Genomic DNA, 23,084 nt, shown 5'->3' with positions numbered 1-23,084 from the left:
TTTCTATTTGCCTAGCATGCTAACTAATTAATTATGGGGTAGTGTTTAAGCAACCTGTTCCAACTAAGTAACAACTGACCCATGATCTCTAATTCCTAGTAATTAATTAATTTTGGCTTCTTTTTCTTATTTTCTACACAGTCAATATTTCTCTATTTTGAATTGGGTTGTTATTATGTCTTTTTTTAGAAGTCTTAACCAAAATGATTTGTATTATAAATCTAAGTATATGATGTAGCCCATAATTTAATTATTATCCTAGATGTTCCTCAAAAAAAATTATAATCCTAAATGTACTAAAGGGCACGTAAATAAGCTATAATAATTAAAATCTAAGAGATTGTGCCCATTACCTTTGAAAATATATAGGAATCTAATATCTATATAATAAAACTGGGTTTTCTATGTACAGTAACTTTGTCTTCCATTTATGTCCCTACAATTTCCCCCTTATTTTCAGGTCAATGCCCCTGCCCGCAACAAGCTAAAACGTTGATTTATTTGTTTATAGAAACAGCAATATAAAGGCCATCTTTTCTAATTTAAATTCAACAAAAACTCATTATATTTTACAAGTTTCAGGGTATGTATTTTACTTTTTCCATTAAATGTGGTATGTGAGTCAAATAATATTATAGATAATTACTAAAGACACCAAAAGAAAAGACAATTCATTTGTGATAATTTATTGATAAAATGAAAACATAAAAATAATCTTAATAGTTTTAAATAAAAATTAAATTATGATTTTTAAGTAAATATTTTTAATTTAATTGAATAATTAAATTAATTTTATTTTCTATTAGCTTATTACTGTTTTTTATAAAAATACTTATATTTGTATAAGATATTAAAAATGAATGATGGGTTATATTATATTTGTTACATGAATATTTCTTAAAAAATGAAGATACATTTTTAACACTTTAGTATTGACAATAGATCTCAAAAGATATATAAAAGTAATAAATTTTAAAAATTTCGTTTCATATCAGAGTAATATACTATTATATTTACACTAATATTATTAATGTTCATTTATTATCATTAATAATTTGAAATTAACAGTCAATATTATAGTTCAATAATTATAATTTGTTATTATTATTACAATATAAATTTTTTATGGTTCTTAGAATGTATGTATAGTAGAGCTCACAATTTGTGTCACCTTATCATAAAGGTGTCGTGTATCCATTTTAAAACAGATGAAATTTTCCAATTCAAACACAACCCGTTTAACTAACTGTGTCAAAATATCGAACCCAAACACAACCTGCTAATTAAACGGGTTATCACAAATATAACTGTCTAACCAATTTATTAAAACAGGATATAACAGATCGCATGTTTAACACGTTTTATTAATAACATGTTTAACCAATTTAACACATTTTTAAATTAAATGAGCACAATTAAATAACAATTCTCCAAAATAAACATAAATTTTAATAGAAAATTAACAATTAATAAATTATATGCGTTATATAAATATATTTGTTCACATTTAATAATTTAATTAATTAATATAATTTATAATGTGTCTTAACATGTTTTAGACGGGTTATGTGAGTTTAACATATTTAACATGCTATTCCGTGTCATAAACGGGTTGACCCATTTATGATCCGAACAAATATAAACTCAACACGAATCCACTTAATTTCGTATCATGTCATGTCGTATAAACGGGTAGTGTCGAAAATTGGTAGCTAATGTATAGTTATACGAAACTTATGTAGTGGTGTGAATATGTTAAATTTGAGAGTGAGACCTAGCAAAATAATTGAATTTATTCCTTATTTTGCAATTTTTAACAGTAAATTATTATATTAATATTTATTTTTACACAATAACATGCTACAATGCCTATAATTGGATTCTATATTCTGATTTTATGTTCATCAATGCTGCATCTCACCTAGCATTTCTGCAAGGCTATATTTTTAGCTTGGCATTTTACTATTTCCTCCCAAAAGGTTAAAAAAAACTAAAATCTATTGAACATGTTTCACTTTTTATATTTTATTATATTTAGAATACTTCCTTTTGAACTTTATCAAAACATGCCTTTATTTATAATACTGTTTTTGTACTTTAATTAGGAGTGTTTATTTAAAATATAATTAAATATGTATTACTTGCATGTTGTTTTGTTTCGTGTTTCTGTTTTAGTTATGAAAATAGTTTTCCGAAGCAACGCGAGGGTTTCGTACTAGTATATAATAAAAATAAGAGTGTGTAATGGTAGCTTCAATAGTAAAATTCTAAAATTAATCATCTTCTAAAGAAAATAAAAATAAAATTTAAAAAATATTAAATTTAAATTTGGTTGAGTTTGATATTGGTTCAACCAAAATACTTAAAAAAACAAAATTAAGTGATTTTTAAAATTTAAAAATCAAATATAATTAAGCTAATATATATATATATTAACCATTTGAAGAATAAAAAGTATTATTTTCTAGAAATATTATTTTATATAATTAGTAGTTCAGTTTTTAAAATGATATTAGAAACTAAATGAAAGTAGATTTTTAAAATCTATATTTAGTAAATTAATTTGATTTTTAGGTCGTATTGTGCAGTGTCCATTCTATTAGATTTTAATTTAATATTTCAATTATGTGCAAATCAAACTAAACTTTTATAGTAATTCTTTTTTGAAACTAGATGACATTTTCAAAATTTGGTCATAGTCATTAATAGAAACAAAATTTTGAATTTAAAAAATAAAAAATTAAATTATTGGACACAATTGTAAAAGAAATTCAAATTGGAATTTAGTTGTATAAATTAAAAAAATTAGTCGTAATTGATAAAAATGCAAAATGTTGAATTTTAAAATTAGTTGTCCTTCTTTTTATTATGATTGATTGTCTTTTAAATTAGTTGTCCTTCTTTTTATTATGATTGATTGTAGAGAAAGGTTGCTGTTAAGAACAAATATTCTCTGCATGGCTTCAAAACAATGAAGAAAAAATTAAACATTTTGATACCTTTTTTTTATAATTAGGGAAGGAGGAGCGAAGCTCAAACACGATACCTATTACCAAAATGCTTTTGGATATTACCACTATGCTACAAAAGCACTGGCTAAACATTATGATAATTAACTTCAACTTTTTCTCGATTGATATTGATCATATATATTCAATCGCTTATTAAAATATAAATATAAATATTAATTTTATATTTTATATTTTAATTTTTTTTACATGAAATTGATGATAAAATTGTCAAAATAGTTATTTGATTAGTTAAAATTTTATATCACTAGATCATATCTATTTTATAATCAATAACTAAAAATACTTTTTAATACTTATTGCTACATTTAAATTTAATTTTATAATTGAATTTAATTTTATGATAAATTGACCCATAGCTGAAGAATATTAAAACAATTACTCAATTAGTTAAACTTTTATATTATTAGTTCACATTTATTTCATAATCAATAACTGAACACAACTTTTAGTATTTATTACATTTATAATTTTAGAAAAAACTTTAATTAAGTATTTTCTTATTATACAAAATAGAAAACATAACAGTCAACAATAATTAATAAAAAATAATATTGAAGTAATTTCATTATATTTGATAATAACTTAGTAAATATTAGAGACCTTTTTATTAAAATATAATAGTTATTTAAAGTAATTATTTTTAAAATGAGAGATTGATAAAAAAAAGTTAATAAAACCATAAAAATAAGAAAGTAATAATACTTACAAAAAAAAAAACTAAAAGTCACTAAATTTTACTACAAATGTTACAGAAAAGTCACTGAATTATAATGTATCAAATTTTAATATTTTTACATTTTTAGTTTGTAATTATTATAATTGCAGTTGTACACATATAAGGAATTAACTAAAAATATTAGTATATAAAATTCAAATAAAATTTTAATTTGTATAAAATAGATTTTATTTAATTGAAATTTTATGAAATAAGAATTTTGAATCAATTTTTTTGAATTTTATTTTAATGATGAAATTTATATAAAAGTAAACTAAATTATTAAAGTATATTTATATTTTAATCACACATATGCATATCAATTGTAGCAATTGTAGCAATGTTAAAGGGAATGGGTACACTATTTATATAGAATGTAATTGATAATTTCATCAAAGTCCTAGATATATGAAATTGTTTAGAACTCACTTGGTTGGGAGTAAATTCACTAAGAAAGTATAATTTTTTAGGAAATAGCATTTTTTCTCACTTAGTTCATTTTTATCAATTTACTTCCCGGTAAGTTAAGGAGTTAACTTCCCTTTAATTAAAAAAATGACTTCTCTACTAAAACCTAAATGAGTTCTACTTTCCTAGTTAAATTAATTAAAATACTATTATATCCCTATATAATTTAGTTATTGAGGGTAGTATTATCTTTAAATTTTAATTAATTAAAAATAAAATGCAATTTTTCGAAAAGTTATTAAGTGAACCAAGTAATAAAAATATTAATTTTCTCCACACTAATTTCTTCAGTAATTAACTTATCGGGAAGTATACTTCCCGAAAATTGTATATTTTTGAATCAAGTGACGCTTAAGATTTTCAACTTAGTTAGAGTCTTGATATCTTGCTTACTGGAGAGTTGTTGATGGGTTTAGAACAAATGTCGACAAGTTATTAATATTAACATTAAATTAGGTAAAAAAAATCAAATCGTATATGAGATGATAAAACGCTATCCCGACTTAAATGAAGTTGCAGGTTTGAATCATATTTATATTTACAGCTATTTAAAAGTTTAGGGTTAGATTTTACCTTTGGCAAGTGACATACACCGCTCGAATGAAAATTAATATGCATATAAGGGTTTAAAAGTGTTGTCTCGCCCGTAGATATTTAATCTATTGGTCTAAATCTCAGCCATTAGGGCGCAAAAGGCCGCGGGTTCAAATTCCGGCTATGCTCTTTCTTAATATGAAGTGGTTGGAATTGGGCTGCTGACCATTATAGCCGGAATTATCAGGTATGTGAGATTGCGGGTGGTGCACATCTCGGGATTTGACAATAATATTAAATTTCGGCTCAATAGAGTGAGTCCTTGTAACTCAAAAAATAATGTTATCTCATAATTAATAAAACTCCATAAACCGTGTAACCAAAAATATTAAACCATGCTCTCACAAGTTAATAGTTTTGTCGGTATTCCTAAAATATAATTATCAGATTTAAAATCTTATTAAACTTTAGCTTGACTTAACAAACCTTATAATAGTAATGAGTATTTATGGAACAAGTTAAAATAACTAACAACAATTAATTTTTGTTTTAAATTATTTATATTTTATATACACAAAAAATCATAGTACGGTGTTTATTTTCATATAGTGATAGACTTTCTCCAAGCTCTCATTGAAAATTTTGAAATTATAGTTGGTTGGCCATCATGAAATAAAAATCCCAAATCTCAAAGTCAAGTTTTAGATTTGGAAAAAAGAAGAAGATAAGTCACATAAATAGACTGCCTTTTTTTTAGAGGGAATATAGAGTAAAAAAGGGCCAACATAATAATTAATTTTTTGAGTACTTAAAAGTTTAAATTTTGGGACCACTAAATCACATTGCATTTCAAGCTATATATAAAGTAATGAAAAAAATTAAGAGAATAATGTTTTTCTTTTTTTATCTGAAAAGAACAATAATTTTGAAGGAGACATCAAGTAACTAACAGAAATTAAATGTAGGATTCATTTGATGTAGAAACATTATTGAATATTATTATTATAAGTTATTTAATTTAAAAATTAAAAATATTTATCTCTAATGGATTTACTTTACTGATAGAAATTTGTATTATTTAGATTTGAAGTTCTATATGTGAATATTTTTCCTGAAATTGATAATAAAAGAATATGTTTTTTGTTCTATAATAAAGTAATATTTTTATGGGAATAGTAATACATCATCAATTTTTTTTTTTAGACTTAATACTGTCTAAATACCAAAGAGAAATAGAAAATCTTTCCTATGAGCCCCAATCAAATGCAATCTTTATGGGGCCCTTTTTTTTTCTGTCGCTATCTAAAAAGTTTATTATATTTTTATTTATTATCAGTAAATGGAAAATAAGTAGAGCGAATTTCGTACGTCACACTATTTTCTATATTATTTATAATTTTATATTATCCTTTTATCTTTAATTTTTTAAACTTTACAAAAAATATATTTTTTTAATTTTACAAATACTTTTTTTTATAAATTCTTTTAATTTTTATCGTATTTTTCAGTGTAACTATGCTGTATGTATCTATTGTGTTTTTTTAGTATAACTGTGGTTTTTTTATAGTGTAATAATAGTGTACCTACGGTATTTTTGTAGTGTTTTTATATCATCGCTAAATGACACAATTTGCAATCAAGTCCACTGAAAATCAATTCTTCGGTGTTAATTATTTATTTCATAGAACTTATGCAGCACAATAGTGGTTGGACTAACAATTATGGATCATCAAAATGGTGAATCCTAATGATAACACAAATATATATTATATGGTGTGTCGTCGTCTTCGAATCTAATGATGACGGGTGACACAAATTGTAACATGTTAATTTGAAAGAGTGCTGGCAAATTTATTTTTTTTGAAAGAGTGGGTCACTCTACACAACAATTTGCATATTTCTTAAAGTTTTGATCAGAAAAGACATATATGTAAAAAATTATAGTTTCCATCATTGACTGTTTCTTTTTCATGCTTACTTTCTTTTCTTCAAACTACTCTCTCTCTTATTCTTTTTTTTGAGGGACTAATAAAAGATAAAATTTAATTTAAGGACTAAACAATCAAAACAGTTATTGTTTAAATATTTGAAAATGGATCTAATTTTTATCAAAGACATCTTTAAAAATAATTTAGACATTCTGATATGTCATTAAAATTGAAACAATTATATACAAAATACAGCAATATTTGTTCTTTTATGTTTATAAATTTTTGATTCTATGATAATTATTTTATATAGTTCTTTTATTTTAGTTTATTAAGAGTTATGAGTATTTAAAATGGAGACTACATAAATTTATTTCAGTTTATAAAATTGATAGAGCAGAATGGTTAACCGGTTCAAGAATTTAAGTTTAGATTTTGATTTTTAATTTTTATGGTTAATAGTTTAGGTTTAGGTTTTGGAGTTTTGAAAACCGCGGTTAACCAGTTTATAAATAATATATATATATATATATATATATATATATATTATCTAATGATTAAAATAAAATACATTTTATAATCTATATATTCAAAAAAATTAACACAAAAATATATTTGTGAGAAAACAGTTGATGTTCAATTTATTTATACACAAGGAGTTATTATTTACTATACATTTTATGTATTGTGGAGTTGAATTTAATTGCTATAATTGTAATTTTAAATAATTGCATTGTCTTAACTATTCATAAAAATAGTTTAAATTTGTATCTAATTTTTCGAAGGTTATATGGTTAAAAGCCGTAAAACCGAAAAATCAAACCGTTTTATATGGTTAACCGATTTAGTGGTTAACCGTTTAAAATTTTAGGTTTAGGTTTTTAATTTTAAAAACCATACTATTATGGACCGATTTACAAATTAACTTCATGGACCGGTTAATCGGTCCACGCCCACCCCTAATTGTTGGGGGATATTTAACTGAATAACCAACCGAGTTACCAATACTATTTCGGTTCGGTTTGAATATAATTCTGCAGTTCGGTTAAGAAAATTTATAATAATACCGAACCGACCACACCCCTATGACTTGACTTATCTATCTCATCTGCCCGGCTTCTCTGTGTATCTCTATCAGATAAGCTTGTGTTAAGAAAGGTACGATCTTTAATTGTTTCATTTTCAACTTCAGTTCAAAGTTTTGATCTTTTTATCTATTTGATTGATTGGAATGTTTTTCGAAATATACCCAGAAATCAACCGAGTTTAACTTACCAAATGAAAACAATTATGACTTCAACAATATTGAATTCTCCTAATTTGACTACCCCTGCAATAAAGGGCTTAGATTGCAAGAACTATGCTGGTTTAAAACCAACTTTTAGGCTGAATTGTGGTAAGAGTTTGGGCAAGGAATGTTCCAACTCCCAGCGTATTTTCATTGTGAGAGCTTGTGAAAAGCACAGTGGACCGTTTAAGAAGCTGGGGATTAGTGATGCTGAATGCGAAGCTGCTGTTGTGGCTGGAAATGTACCCGAGGCACCTCCTGTTCCTCCGATACCCGCTGCCCCAACCGGAACTCCGGTCGTTCCTTCACTTGTGAGTGTCTGAATTTAGTTGCTTTGTTTGTAAATTGTTTGCATCATTTAGTCATTTTGTTTGTTTGAATTTAGTTGCAATATTTATTTGTTTGTTTGCATCATTTAGTCATTTTGTTTGTCTGATGCTTGGGATATTTGAAACTTACTATTGGTTTTCGATTGTGTTCGTATCAGCCACTCAGTAGGCGTCCTCGTCGTAATAGAAGGACACCTGCTTTGAGAGCGTCATTTCAAGAAACTAGCATATCGCCTGCTAATTTTGTCTATCCACTTTTTATTCATGAAGGTTCACTCACTTGGACCTTTTATTTTTCACTTCTGTTTTTGTTCATGTCCTTGATATTATATTTGAGAATTTCAGGTGAGGAGGACACACCTATTGGAGCAATGCCTGGATGTTACAGGCTTGGGTGGAGACATGGACTTGTCGAAGAGGTGATTCACTTAAACTTCTGCATCATTTCTTCTGCTTATGTCTTGCCATATGATACATATATTCTCAGCCTCTAGATCGTATATGTTGGATTATCCTACAAAGTTTCTTACTACTCTTAAAGTTCTAACGAAAAACACAGTTACATTTGGAAATTGATAATGTTAATTTAAATTTTCACTACTTCTCTGTGAATTGCTTGAAGCAAGAGGATAAAATTGGTATCGGATAATCAGAATACCTTTCAACTATTGAATCACCCTCATTCTCCTATATCTAGAAAATAAGATATGTTTTTTAAGTTCGAGTGCAGTTTTAACACAAGCTGTATCTGATATAGGTCGCAAAAGCTCGGGATGTTGGTGTGAATAGCATTGTGCTCTTTCCCAAAGTTCCAGATGCTGTGAAGGTATTTGTTTGTTTTATAGTCTTCTCCTCTGTTTGGTAGAACTTCTAGATTTTTCTTTATATTCATAGAACAATGTAATGTCAATGATTCTTCCATACAGACTCCGACAGGAGATGAAGCATACAATGATAATGGTCTAGTACCACGAACGATTCGCCTTTTGAAGGATAAATACCCTGATCTTGTAAGTTTAAGTCTTTCACTGTTATCTCTTTGAAAGCAATTGAATGCATGGTTTGGTGTCACTACATGCTAATGTCTATTCTGTCTTTCTGTAGGTTATTTACACTGATGTCGCTCTGGATCCATATTCTTCTGACGGACATGATGGTATTGTCAGAGAAGATGGTGAGAGTTATTTGACATTTCAATTGTTTTATTCTTTGCTTAGGACTAGTATGACAATCTTACAGGCAAGGATCTTATTTGTGGTTGATAGATATATTCTTCATGAGAACATGGATGTGTACTTACTTTTCATGATACCTGGCAGGAGTCATAATGAATGATGAGACGGTGCATCAACTATGTAAACAAGCTGTTTCACAGGTAATTACATGGTAGGATGGAATAGAACCTCGTTAATTTGTACTTCTGAAAGATAACAGTTTCTTCTCATAAGGTTTCCATTACATCATATTTTACCCGAGGCTTTTAATTTATGTACTAAAAGAACTACTTTATCTCTGACATGAATTTCTATTTTAAGCAGGGCTTAAAAATTGTAATCGGAGCTCTTAGCTCTATAGTTCAAATAAGAGTCTATTGCTTCTGCAATCTGAGCGTTTTTTTTTTGTATTGTTTATTCTATAAACAGGCCCGAGCTGGGGCGGATGTTGTTAGTCCCAGTGACATGATGGATGGACGCGTTGGAGCAATTCGGGCAGCGCTTGATGCTGAAGGCTTTCAGCATGTGTCAATCATGTCCTATACAGCAAAGTAATTTTATGATATGCTTTCTCTTTGTGTGTGTGCGCGCGCAGGCGCTTTTCAAGCTCTCTACATTGTGCCATTGATCTGAGTTACTAGTATTATGTCCCATAAGTGAGATACTAGTTTTTGCCATTGCTGAAACAATACTTGCCGGTCACCACAAACTGTGATATTAGAATAAAGGAAAAATAATTGAGCACATTGAAGAAAGAACCTTCTTTAGACGTAACTAAGAGGAAAGGTTGTGAAGAGGCTATTGATTTTCTTGAAAAATATATCGGAACTTTTGTATTTACAATCCAGATTAGAATTTTAGGAAATTAAAAAGGAAATGGGGATGTATTTCTTAGTGAATTGCCAAAATGATCTGCATCACTCTCTCCCTAAATATATATTCCATTTGTATTGAAAATTAACAGTATGAATTTATTTCTCCTATCACCATCTCTATGTTGAGATACCTTAATAGACTTGAGTGACACTTTGGAATTATGATGGTATAGCTTTCCTGTGCTTTTTTCCATATGAGTGCAGTCTGACATCATCTATCATTTGTAATATGTCAATCCCAGGTACGCAAGTTCATTTTACGGTCCATTCAGAGAAGCATTGGATTCAAATCCGCGATTTGGAGACAAAAAGACGTATGTAGTTTGTCTGACAATATAGAAGATGTACTTTTTCCTCTTAAAACAAAACTTTAGTTGAAAAATGATAAAATGTATCGTAGTGTTTGAAGTGTAAAAATATATAATGCTTTTTTTGTTCTATTGTTTTGGCTTGTAACAAAAGCTATCAGATGAACCCAGCCAACTACAGAGAGGCTCTGATTGAGGCTCATGAAGATGAGTCTGAAGGCGCTGATATCCTTCTGGTCGGCATTCTTCATTTTGGGCCTATTAAATTCATGGCAGATATTGCTACTATTTCTAATTTATTTTGAACTCCATTACAGGTTAAACCAGGTCTTCCATATTTGGATATCATAAGGCTTCTCCGAGACAAATCTCCTTTGCCAATTGCTGCATACCAGGTATTCTCCATAAAAATTTCACTTAACAACCCAACTCGCAGAACCAAATGTTCTATTCTCATCTGCGTCTTCTGCAACTGTTAAGTCCTGTTTAACTGTGAACTTCACGCCACTCTAGATTGCACTTATTTTTGTACGCCATAGGCACATAATAAAAATTCATATTTTCGAGTCTGAAATCATTACCGATTGTGGAGAGGTTAATCTAAATGGTTTGGTACATTCCGCAAACAAGATGGAGGAAAAGGGTAACTTATAGCTTACGTTAACTAGTTTGAGACTGACAATTAGCTGAATGTTTGGCACAAATAGTAAATAGAAAGACATAATTGATAATGTGGCTGTGTTTTCCTTGTTAGTCCTCTAGCATTATGTCGTTATCAACTTCTAAACCTATCAGTATCAGCCAAATATTTTTTCTTCTGATATTGAACCCAGGTATCGGGTGAATACTCCATGATCAAGGCTGGTGGGGTTCTCAAAATGATCGACGAAGAAAGAGTCATGATGGAATCCTTAATGTGTCTCCGAAGAGCTGGGGCCGACATCATCCTAACATATTTTGCTCTGCAAGCTGCTAGATGTTTATGTGGTGAGAAGAGGTGAGTCATGTCTGTTATTTTAAGGAATTGATAGAGTGGAAAACCCAAAGAGTAAATTAGCATTTTTGGAACTCTGTAAATTTGTAAGCATTTGTAAAGTAGAAATTATTGGGATCTGTATTGGTTCATTTGATAAGTCAGTCTATGGAATGGAGTTCAGTTCTTGTACTTTCAGACTCTTATCATGCGCCTAAATGGAAATGCTGAAACGAAAAATAAAATTACATTTTTTTTACATTAATAGGCTATACATAAAAAGAAAATTAAAGTTTACGAAAGTGTTTTTTAAAATAAAAATACTGAAGCGTTTCTGCTTGACAAATTTTTCTGCATCATAGCCAGGCTCTTAAAATATTTCTATCAAGCTAGTAGACTCTAAGAGCTTGGAAAAAGGCTTTGGATTGATCTACTATTGAATAAAAGATAATTACAATCACTTGAAGAACATTAAAATACTAATGCAACTTGCCACTACATTCAAAGAACCAACAGTTGGTTCTTGGCAAGGAAAAACTTATCTCCCTTTTATCCTTTACCCTGTACGGCATCCCTCTCCGCCATGTTTGGAACAGTTTTTTTGGACATTCTGCTTAATCGTGCTCTATTAGGTATCTTTCTGCAACGGCAGCATGAGTAGCAGCACCAAAAGGTAGAACATCCTCATCGATCATGAAATGGGGTGAATGCCCCGTATGTATTGAGCCTAACGTTTCGTTCCTTACGCCGATGTAGTAGAATGCTGCTGGAACCACTTGTGAGTAAAATGAGAAGTCTTCGGCACCCATCATTGGCGGTACGACTCTGAAATTTGATGCACCAAATAAATCAATAGCTACTTTCTTTACATGTTCATACATTCGATCATCATTCACAGTCGGCGGGTAGATTTTATACTCTTGCTCAAAAAAATCTATAGTTGCCGAGCATCGGAAAACCCTCGATTGTTCTACAATCACCTCGTTTATTCTACGAAGAAGCTGGTAAAAACTAGCGTTGGAGAATGCTCTGAAGGTACCGCCGAGTACAACAGTGTTTGGAATCATGTCAAGATTATTTCCTCCGTCGACTGTTGTGACGGAAACTACCTGCGAGTCGAGTGGATTTGATTCGCGCGAGACAATGCCTTGTAAGCTGATTATAGCAGCAGAAGCGGCCAAAATGGGATCAACCAAATGGTGTGGATTTCTGCTAATTACTGCTTGAAAAAACCCACATCCCGCAAGCAAAGGACCAGGTCTAGAACCAATGATTCCAGTAGGATGCTCATGGGATACATGAACTGCAAATATAGCCTCCACATCTTCAAGAGCACCATCTTCCATCATCCGTTTCGCTCCGTTTCCGGCTTCCTCTGCTGGCTGAAACAACACTATTACAGTTCCCTGCGATGAAAAAAAATGGGTTCAGCTAGATATGTCTAATCTGCAAACTTTAGAATGGAAAATGAATTCAAAATTTATTTTTAAAAATCAAACTGAATAATTTAATACTATGATTTTTTGAATTAGCGTGCATGGCTATTTCAAAGTTTATTTCATTTTTACTGAATAATAACAAGTTCATTGCTCGATAAAAACCAGTACTACTAAAATACTAGTGTCTAGAGCACTGTAATTTATTGCAGCTACAGTAATATGACAGGCTATCAGACAGGAAAGTATACATCTAAGTCAGACTTGTTTCTAATAGCCTATTTGAACCACATGCTCTATTTTATGCAAGACAAAATATTTAAAATGTTTTTTCTCTTTTTGTGGTGCCATAACCATTATCAGCCCGCCTTATAATACTGATAAGTGTTGTCAGTGGTGCATCTTTCTGCAAAAATTAATTTTATTTACTTTTTTTGGATAAAAGTAATTCTAATGAGTTTATCGAGAGCCAATATCACAAACATTTGTTTCAAATTAAGATTATTTTATCCAGCAAATAGCCAAACTAATTATTCTATGCAATATTTGTGCACACAATATTTTTGCAACAAGCCAACAATGTTTGCGATATTAAATTATTCAATCTTTTTATCATTAAATAGATTTACATTGCAAACGTCTCATTACATGAATATAGTGCACAATCGTTGAATTGAGTAATTATTCAAATGACCATTATAGTCTTTAAACTTATAGAACGAGTTTATATAAATTTAACTTAAATTCTTTTAAAGCCTTAGTCTACAACTCATTAAATAAAGTCAATTTTATAAATCATTTCAGTTAACAGTATGTGAAAAGCAGTCATTATTATTAAAATATATATATATATATATATATAACATAAGATATTAAAGTTTACATAATTTTTTTTTAGAGGGCATAAAATATTTTTACGTTTAGTTTTTATGCTCTGATCTGAAAACATATGAGCGAGAGTAAGTGAAATTATTTTGTGTAGATAAGTTTGATTAATATGAGCTCAGTTTATAAGTGAGGACTTGATAACCCTTTAGGCTTTAGTCATATTCTATCCCACTCCCATTATGTTCAACAAAATGTCAATTAAATTGTCTCACCAGTCACCATGTTACTCAATGCTTACTGGTGCATAGAATCTTGGCTGACGTAGTTAGAAACATAATTAATTTTTTTATCATCTAATTAGCAATAAATTATTTGATATTTTTAAAGTAAACTAGATTATTGGCCTACCCGTTCTTGTCTTAAGCAATGAAAGATGCTCATGTGCTTAATCTGTCAGTTTCTAGACAAGACGGATAAACTTTATATAATTAGTTAAAATTCAACTTCTGCATATAATTGCTTAAATTTACTAACACATTCGTAAATAAAAATACTACTAATAAATAATAATAATAAAGAATAGTCTCGTTAGTGTGCAACTACCAGAAAAGGGGCAATTTAAATATTTAAATCAAATCTGTAATATAGGTAAACTATTTTTGATTCTTGCCTTACTTTTTTTTACCCTATAAAATATAAAATTTAAAGTTTCCATTCTAACAAAATTCGAAGAATAATTTCTTTAGCAAGAGAATCTGATTTTATGCATTCACTTTGCATATATATAGTGTAGACGGTTTATCATAATACTGATATTGTAAAGGTGAGAGACATAATTTAGTGAGCATCTACATAGATATTAAATGTTAGAATCTCTCCTTGTTGTAATAGAAAAGGCAAAAGAATTTATAATATTCAAAATAATGATGAAATTAATAAAAATATACAAAAATAAAAAAAAGATCAGTTTGGTCCAATAATTTTAAATTTGTATCAATCATATCCAAACATCAAATAAAAAAGAATATAATCGATAAACATAAATTATATTCTAATTCCTTGACTTATTTTGTTAACAAATTAGTTTGTAATCCAAGAAAAACTCAAAAAAAAAACGGAGAAATTTTATTTTCAATTTTATCAAAATTTAATATTATTTTTTTGAAAAAAATATGATAATTTATATTATTATCAAAACAATATTATAATTTTTTTTCTCCAAATATAGAATAATTTATCATAAAAGTAAGTTAAAGTATAGAATTGTATCTTAATTTTATCAATTAGACTTCTCATTTAATTTTTTATTTAGATCAAATTTATCATATATATATATATATATATATATATAGCTATTATTAATTCACTTTATGTATAAATAAACTCACAAGCAAAACAAAGATAATTATTTATTGATGTTGTTGAGTTGATGACCACAAATATATATCGAGACATTTCATTTCCTTGCATATATACAGTAAATAAAAGTCGGCAAAAAAGAGAAATATATTAAAACAAAAGAAGAGCCATGAGGACTGAGGTCTTTTATGGCTGAACATAATGTCCCCACGGCCTCATCACCCCACATGCTTCCTGAATATATATACACCGATAATCTATAATTATTGATATAATATATATATCTACCTAAATTTGTCATTTTTTTCATTTTAATCATTAGGAAGGAGAGCTTTTTAGCGTTTTTCGTTTTTTTTGATAACTGAGGAGATATATTTAGCTTTTGTCGGAAAAATTTACTCACGACCTTAGCAAAATGCTAGCATGACGCTTATAACTATAAGACACGATTATATATATGTTATAATTGTTAACCCTAATTAGAAGAAGAAGGAAGAAATAGATGTTTAAGTTGAAGCGAGGATAATTTAGTGTGCATGATCAGAAACTAATTACCTTCAAAAGGTGTTGACGGTTCTTCAAAATCTTGGCAGCACCAAGAAGCATTGCTACATGAGCATCATGTCCACAAGCATGCATTTTTCCAGCGACTTTGCTTTTGTACTCCCACTCTACACCTTCCTGATATACGACCTTTACGTTAATTACTTTTCCACATACTTAAACCTTTTTTTTTCTTCTACTAATTACTCCCTCCGTCCCGTTTAAGAAGTCCCATATTCTATTTTGGGATGTCCCTTTTAAAAAGTCTCATTACTATTTTTAGAGTATTTTTCCATTGAATGCCCTATTTTACCCTTATTTTAGTTATCTTAAAAGAGTTTTATGGAAAATTCCACTATCATTAATAGGGGCAAAACATGAAAAAACATGAAAAGACAAGAATAATTAATGTTTTTTTAATCTGTGTGTAAAGTCAAATGGGACTTCTAAAGTGGGACGGAGGGAGTACAATTTAATAAAATAAACTAAAAGTCAGAAAATCTTAGTTGACACTTATTAAATACTTTAGAAAAAATCTTTTTGATCCAATCAGATAACTTCGAAGTCCGAACATTCTTGTTATTTGTCAGACATGTGAAAATAGATTTAGATCATTACGAATATAAACAGACAAAATCAGATATATTTTTGTGTCAGTATTATATAAGTATTTTAAAAACATATTTAGATATATTCAATTTTTTTTCTTTTATTAAAGGCTTAAATTTAATTAAACTTTTGAGTATCACATATTTTCTTGCTCTTGATCTATAATTTTCGGGATCATGATTTGGCATGAACCCAAAGAAAATAAACCTAGCCAAGACCAAGAAGAAGAAGAAGAAGAAGAGGATAATATAATTTTCAAGCAATAATTAATTAAAATCTCTACTTATATTATGATTCCATACATGCATATACATGATATGACATAAAGCTAGAAACTGAACCTGAATAGGTAAAGCATCCATGTCAGCTCTGATAGCCACAAACGGAGGCCCACCGGTACCGATCCATGCCCGAATACCTGTCTTGGCCAACGGATATCTATAAGGTATGCCTAATTGATCCAATTCATTTCGAATGAGTTCACTAGTTTTAACCTCTTGAAAAGCAAGCTCAGGGTTCTCATGTATCTTCCTCCTCACGTTCTTCAACCAACTTACAGTCTCCGGCCTCCGCGCCAGGCTCAACACTGCTTCTGAGCTAGCCTTAGTCCAGATATCACCGGTGGCCTTCGACGGCCGAGATGATTTGGAAGACTTGTTCGTTTTGGGAATGAACGGCTTGGGATTTAAAGCAGCAACTTTGCCGAAAAATGAAGAAGGATGGTTATTATTATTGGTAGCGGAATGAGTTAATGAAAAGGTTAATAGAAAGATTAAGAGGGAAAGATTAATTAAATGGTGGTTCATGTTTAAGCTCTAGAGAGAGAGAAGTACAGAGAAATAGGAGAGAAAGAAGAAAATATAGTAAATGAAGGAGAGGAAATTAGAGCACGTGGGGATAACGAAGAGAGAGGAAATAGTGCACATGGGGGAATACGAAGTGGAGGATATAATTGAATTTGAAACAACCTTTATGTTTTATTACATAACGTTTCTTAAACGCTCTTTTATAGTGCCGTCTTCAGTAGTCTACAATATTAGCCGTTCGTTTCTTTTTTATTCGATTCAAGCACCAATCCACCTTATAAACATTTTTTTAAAAAAATAGACATAATAGACCGTACTAACTTTTCAAAATAATATAAAATTGGTCAGACTAGTATTTTACAATTGACAAGCAGTTAATTTCTTTCACAAAATAAAACATGTAACCCTAGTTTTTTTATATTTTGTTAATATTTTACAGTTAATAAAAGTAGTTTTTATCATTTATTAGTTGATATTACTTGCAACATTTTTTTATTAAAAATTAAACTATTATAAACTTTTTGAATTTTTGTTTTATGATGTATTTGATTTAATTAAACTTTAGAAAATGTATTTATAAATAAATATAATGATTTATTTACAATTTTATATTTGATTTCTAAAATTAATTATATTTATGTCACTAAATTATTAAATAAAATTATGTATAAGTAAAATAAATTTTAAAGTATATTAAATTAAATATAATTGGATAATTAGTTTCATATAATTTAAGTTTATCTGTTTTTATAAATAATGTATATTGTTATATTTTTCATAATTTTTCTGATTGGGTCTAAAATATAGTTCTAATAATCTTCGGCCTCGCTTGAGGGGGTAAATGAGTAAGAGAAGTAGCAAGATTTTCTTAATTACTTGCGTCAACTTATACGTGGTACTTCCCGAGAAGTTAGCAATTTGACTTCCCTTTGATTAGGGAAGTGACTTCTTTAGCTTAAGTACTATATCGATCCCTACATTTAATTAGCCTAATTAGTTATTAAGGATAATATCGTCTTTAAATTTTAATTAATTAAAATCAAAATACAACTTTCCATGAAGTTAGTAAGTAAACCAAGTAAAACAATTATCAATCTCCTTTCTACTAACTTCCTCAGCAATTAATTTCCCGAAAAAATATATTTTTCGGGAAATATACATTTATGAACTAAAATGTTGAAATAGAATATTAATATTGAATTGTAGTAAAATAAAAAAAAATTATGGTAAACCAGATCAAATTGTGATATAATTCTTAAAATTTTATTTTTAAAATGTTTAATTTTTGTTGGATTTTAGAGACTTGTTCGGTTTTAGCTCCCTCAACCGTCCACAGAACTATCTAAAATTGAAAGTTGTGTCTTAGTCTGGAGATATAATGCAAAAGTAAAGTTGACCCTCAAGACTCCCACATATTTCTTCTTCTTCTTCTTCTTCACGTGCTATTCCTTTTCATTTTGGCGACCTTAGGAGAACTCTCGTTGGTATTCTTTTCGATATCTTGAGAAGTCAAGTTAGATTGATTCATTTTTTACAGGGGGGAAAAATGAAACAAATTATTGTGCTTTTTAACCTATAAAAGATACACTCTCATTATTTACTACAAAACATTAATGGAGTTTTTAGTGTCGGTGTAGTTTAAGACAAAATGTACCAAAAAAAGATCTCATACTTTTTAAAAAGAATAAAAAATAGTACCATATAAAACATAAACGCATTAGTTTTTTATTTATTTTTTAGACAATAATATCATGTTTGATAAAGGTATACATCGCTATAGTTTTAGTGAAATCTCAAAGATGTTAACACTGGCGGACTTATTAAAACTAAATATTGTTACTAAATAACTTTTTTTAAAATAAAAAATTATAATTAAATACATCTAAAATATATTATAGAAATTAAACTTATATTTATACCTTTTCAAGTGCATTTGTAATTTGCTGTGTTCTGAAGCTTACTATAATTCAGGTTCATTTCAAAAAAAAAAAAAGTTATGATTTGGGAGGGCTAGGTTCCTGACGTGCGCCCTCCATTAGATGTTAATTTCATATAAATCTTTACATTCTATATTGACTTTTTTTTATATTATTTTCAAAAGGTTTTACTTTACATACTAACTCTACTTTTCCAATATTTTATTTTATTATTTTCAATTTTTACATTTAATATTTATCATATATTTAATTTTTAATTTTTTTTGATCATTTTTTACTTTTTTTGGATTTTTATTTTTTAACGGTTGACGTTTTTCGTCAGTTTTAATATCAGCACAATATTTACATAATATCAACAACATTTTATAAACTAATTAATTTAAAATTGTAAAAAAATTATATTAATTTTTATTTTTTTCAACTTTGTTTTAATTTATTGCACGTACACTGTAATCTTCTTTGCTAATATTGAAATTAATCAAATATCAGCATAATATCAACGCAAAATTAACATTACCACATTAATTACAATAATTTAATATTATTATTGTCTTCTTCACAAATGCTAAATCAGCCAAAAATCAACATATATCAACACTCTAATATTACGATAATTCAACATGAGTATTTATCTTTTTTTCCAATACTAAGATATCATTATCTAATCTCAGTTTAATTTTATATTTTTAATTTATTTTATATGGACAGTATTATCTTATTTGCCAATGTTACAATCAATAAAATATCAATTGATTGTCAACATCAAATCAACAACGCTGTGAAATCATAATAATTCTACAATCAACCATCATCAACAAATCGTGGAGCAGAATAAAAAAATGCATAAATACAACCAAACACGGAAAAAATACAGAAATAACAAATTTTTATTCCATAAAATTATAAAATTATTTTATATAACATGAAATGAAAAGATATATAATCTGTATTTATGTTTAATGATGAAACATTATTGTTATATAAAAACAGTAAACAAAAAAAAAGAAAATTGTGAATGTGAAAAGAAGAAAAAAAAAGAGAAACGATGAACTTCAAATCTGATGAAATTAAAATAGAAAACGACGATAGTAACAACGAGCGGAGATAACGGTTTCGACAGTAATAACGAACAGAGAAAATGATTTCGACGGCGAGACAAAGATGGAATGGCGGAGACGGAGCGCAAAAAAAAAATCTGAAGATGTCAATCTACTTTAAAGTGGAACGCAACTGGTGATTGAGAAGGAGAAGTTGTGTGAAAAGTGAGTCGAGAAAGAAAAGAGACATTTGAGGAGAGAAAAAATTATTGAAATTATGAGGATTATAATTTATATAAACCCTATAAAAGTAATAAATTTCTCCATGTGTAATATTTTTGCATTATAAAAGTATAACACGTATTTCGTAAAACAAATTAAAATGTTGATTATTTATGTAAAACCCAATTTAATATATATATTAAAATTTCCTATGATTGTAATAATAGATAATAAATAATATATAATATAAATTAAATAACAACTACTGAGTAATTTTATATTTAATCTTTTGAATTATAATAAAATTACAACAAATTCAAATGTTTGATAAAAAAAATTGTAAAAAGAATCTAAGTTTGTTTGTATCTTTAGAATGGTCTGGCCTTAATTTTTTAGTAATATATCTGGTCATGTTAATATGGAAAAAGTAAGGCAGAATCCATAACGGGGTTTCTGAACTTTTTCGGTTTGAGTCCTTCAACTCCACGTACTTTAGTTTAATTGAGTCCCTGTAATTTCAATTTATCGACCATGAATCCCTAATTAACAAAAATTAGATGTGTACATTACAAAGTTTTAACTATATTAAATAATAGAACTAAGCTGTCAAAATATTTGTAAGTAGATCCTTCGACTTGATTAAAATTTTATTCCATTGACTTTGTAATTCTTATTTTCATAATATTTATCTCCGTAATAGAAAATAGCATCAAAAAAATCTTTAAATATTATGGCCGTGTCCAATTCCGCTCCGAGTAGGAAGGTCAAGCATACTACTGAAGTTTGGGAAACTTGAAAGCGTGCGAGGCCAATGATTAATTAGACATTAATATTCTAATTTCAAACAAATAGTAGTTTATTGAAAAATTAGATTTAGTTAGTTAATGAATTAATCAGATAAAATAAAATTTTAAAGAAAAATATAATCTGAATCGGTTGAAGATGTATATATTTTTGTTACAAAATTGCAATATAAAAAAAGACAAAACTATCTTTTTTTTCATAAAATTCTATTATTGGAAAAATGCACTTTCGTGAAATTATTGACTAAAGACAGTTATGAGCCTGCATCACAATATATATAACTTGATTAAATTATGAAATTTAGCAATCACCTCTTTTTATAGTAGATTCTTCAATTTTAGTTTTGTTCAAGACAAGTTGAACTTCTACTTTCATAATTTTTAATTTATTAAAAAAATTCAAATTATACTAATAAATACTTAAAAATAATTATAAAAAATAATAGTTCACTTAAATTTTTTTTATCTACTAAAAATAATGAAATAAATTATTTTTTGAAAAATATTTAATCTAAATCAATTTAAAATGCTTTTATCTTTTATTGCAAAATTCTAATAAAAATATATAATTTATATAAATAATTTCATCCTCTTTTTATAAAATTTAATTTCTAATCAATGAAAATATAATTTAGAACTTTACATATAACATGTGTTACACGATTAGTTTAATAATCGTAATATAATTTGACATTCTATTTTCATTTGTCAAGGAGTTGAATTTAATAAAAATAAATTTTAGAGAATCTTAATTGTAACAAAATTTAAATTGACTATCTAATTATATAAAAAGTAATAATAATATTTTTTTGTGAGACTTCATGCGGTCCTTTTTTGACGAGTGTAATACATGCTCATAAAATTCGATAATCATGGATTAACAAATGAAAAGTTAAAAGGTCTAATTAAACAAAAGGGAAGTTGTAAGACTCAATTATAAAAATAATAAAAGTTCAAAGACCTAGTTATGTGCTTTGCCAGAAAGCAGTTCAACATGACATCCGCATTGATAAAAACATATACTGATGATATTTTCTAACTTGTTAAAATGTAAAACTGAAAATTTTAAACTCTCAAATTTGATGAAAGTATTTTGTTTATCATACAATTATTTGAGGTAGATTTTTCTGTGGACAAATCAAAGACGGTATTTAGAAAGAAAAAAAAAATCGGAGACCGTTGTGAAATAGAATACTAGTGTAATATATAATGGGAAATGGGAAATGGGATAAGGGTTAGGTGATATGTGTGTCCATTATTGAAGACATATGGTAGTTACAGATTTAACAAACAGGCAGATCCACCTTTTGCTGCAAACTGCTAAAGCCGTAATATATAGTTTTTTTAAGGCATAATTACCTTTAAACTTTTTTTGCAATTGCATCCTGACGTAGAATTTTTTTTCAAAACCCTCCCATCTTTAAATTCTTTTTCAATTGTATCCTAAAGTATTAAATTGATCTCTTTTCACATAAAAAAAATTAATATAATCTTTCATTTTTAATCTATATTCTAATTAAACACTAATATTATTAATAATGTAAAAAATCATTTTTTTTAAAAATTATATCCACTAACTTTTTAAAATTAAAACCATAAAAATTTCCAATTTAGGGTACAATTGGAAAAAAAATCTAAAGGTGGAGGGATTTTGAGAGGATTTTCCTACGTCAGTGTGCAATTGGAATGAAATTTAAAGTTGGGAGGGTTTTGAGAGAGTTTTCCAACATCGGAGTGCAATTGAAAAAAAGTTTAAAGGTGGAGGGCTTTTGAGTGATTAGGCCTTTTTTTAATAGCAGAGTAAGATTTTATGATTATTGTGTTTTATTTTGTACTGAAC

General features: G+C 28.0%; 2 protein-coding genes across 3 annotated transcripts; one reads left to right on the top strand and one right to left on the bottom strand.

Annotated features, from left to right (window-relative positions):
- The first annotated feature begins 7,727 nt into the window (after positions 1-7,727).
- Positions 7,728-11,856, top strand: LOC126686040 (delta-aminolevulinic acid dehydratase, chloroplastic-like). Of its 2 annotated transcripts, XM_050380057.2 has the most exons (13): positions 7,728-7,835; positions 7,931-8,276; positions 8,453-8,564; positions 8,640-8,713; positions 9,052-9,120; positions 9,221-9,304; positions 9,399-9,468; positions 9,614-9,669; positions 9,938-10,059; positions 10,626-10,697; positions 10,846-10,927; positions 11,009-11,086; positions 11,525-11,856. In XM_050380057.2, the coding sequence occupies exons 2-13, from the start codon at positions 7,956-7,958 to the stop codon at positions 11,690-11,692; spliced, it is 1,308 nt and encodes a 435-aa protein (XP_050236014.1). In that variant the 5' UTR covers positions 7,728-7,835; positions 7,931-7,955; the 3' UTR covers positions 11,693-11,856. The 2 variants fall into 2 exon arrangements, with proteins under 2 accessions (XP_050236014.1, XP_055960062.1); XM_056104087.1 differs by lacking the exon at positions 7,728-7,835 and having other exon boundaries at positions 7,842-8,276.
- A 215-nt stretch (positions 11,857-12,071) lies between these two features.
- On the bottom strand, positions 12,072-17,389 carry LOC126686031 (IAA-amino acid hydrolase ILR1-like 6). Its single transcript, XM_050380044.2, has 3 exons — positions 16,781-17,389; positions 15,843-15,968; positions 12,072-13,070 (listed from the first exon to the last, which is right to left on the bottom strand). The coding sequence occupies exons 1-3, from the start codon at positions 17,243-17,245 to the stop codon at positions 12,279-12,281; spliced, it is 1,383 nt and encodes a 460-aa protein (XP_050236001.1). The 5' UTR covers positions 17,246-17,389; the 3' UTR covers positions 12,072-12,278.
- Between the last annotated feature and the right edge of the window lie 5,695 nt (positions 17,390-23,084).

The sequence above is a fragment of the Mercurialis annua genome, linkage group LG1-X, assembly GCF_937616625.2.
Source record: "Mercurialis annua linkage group LG1-X, ddMerAnnu1.2, whole genome shotgun sequence".
In the NCBI taxonomy this organism is placed as follows: domain Eukaryota; kingdom Viridiplantae; phylum Streptophyta; class Magnoliopsida; order Malpighiales; family Euphorbiaceae; genus Mercurialis; species Mercurialis annua.
This window is presented reverse-complemented; position numbering and strand designations above follow the sequence as displayed.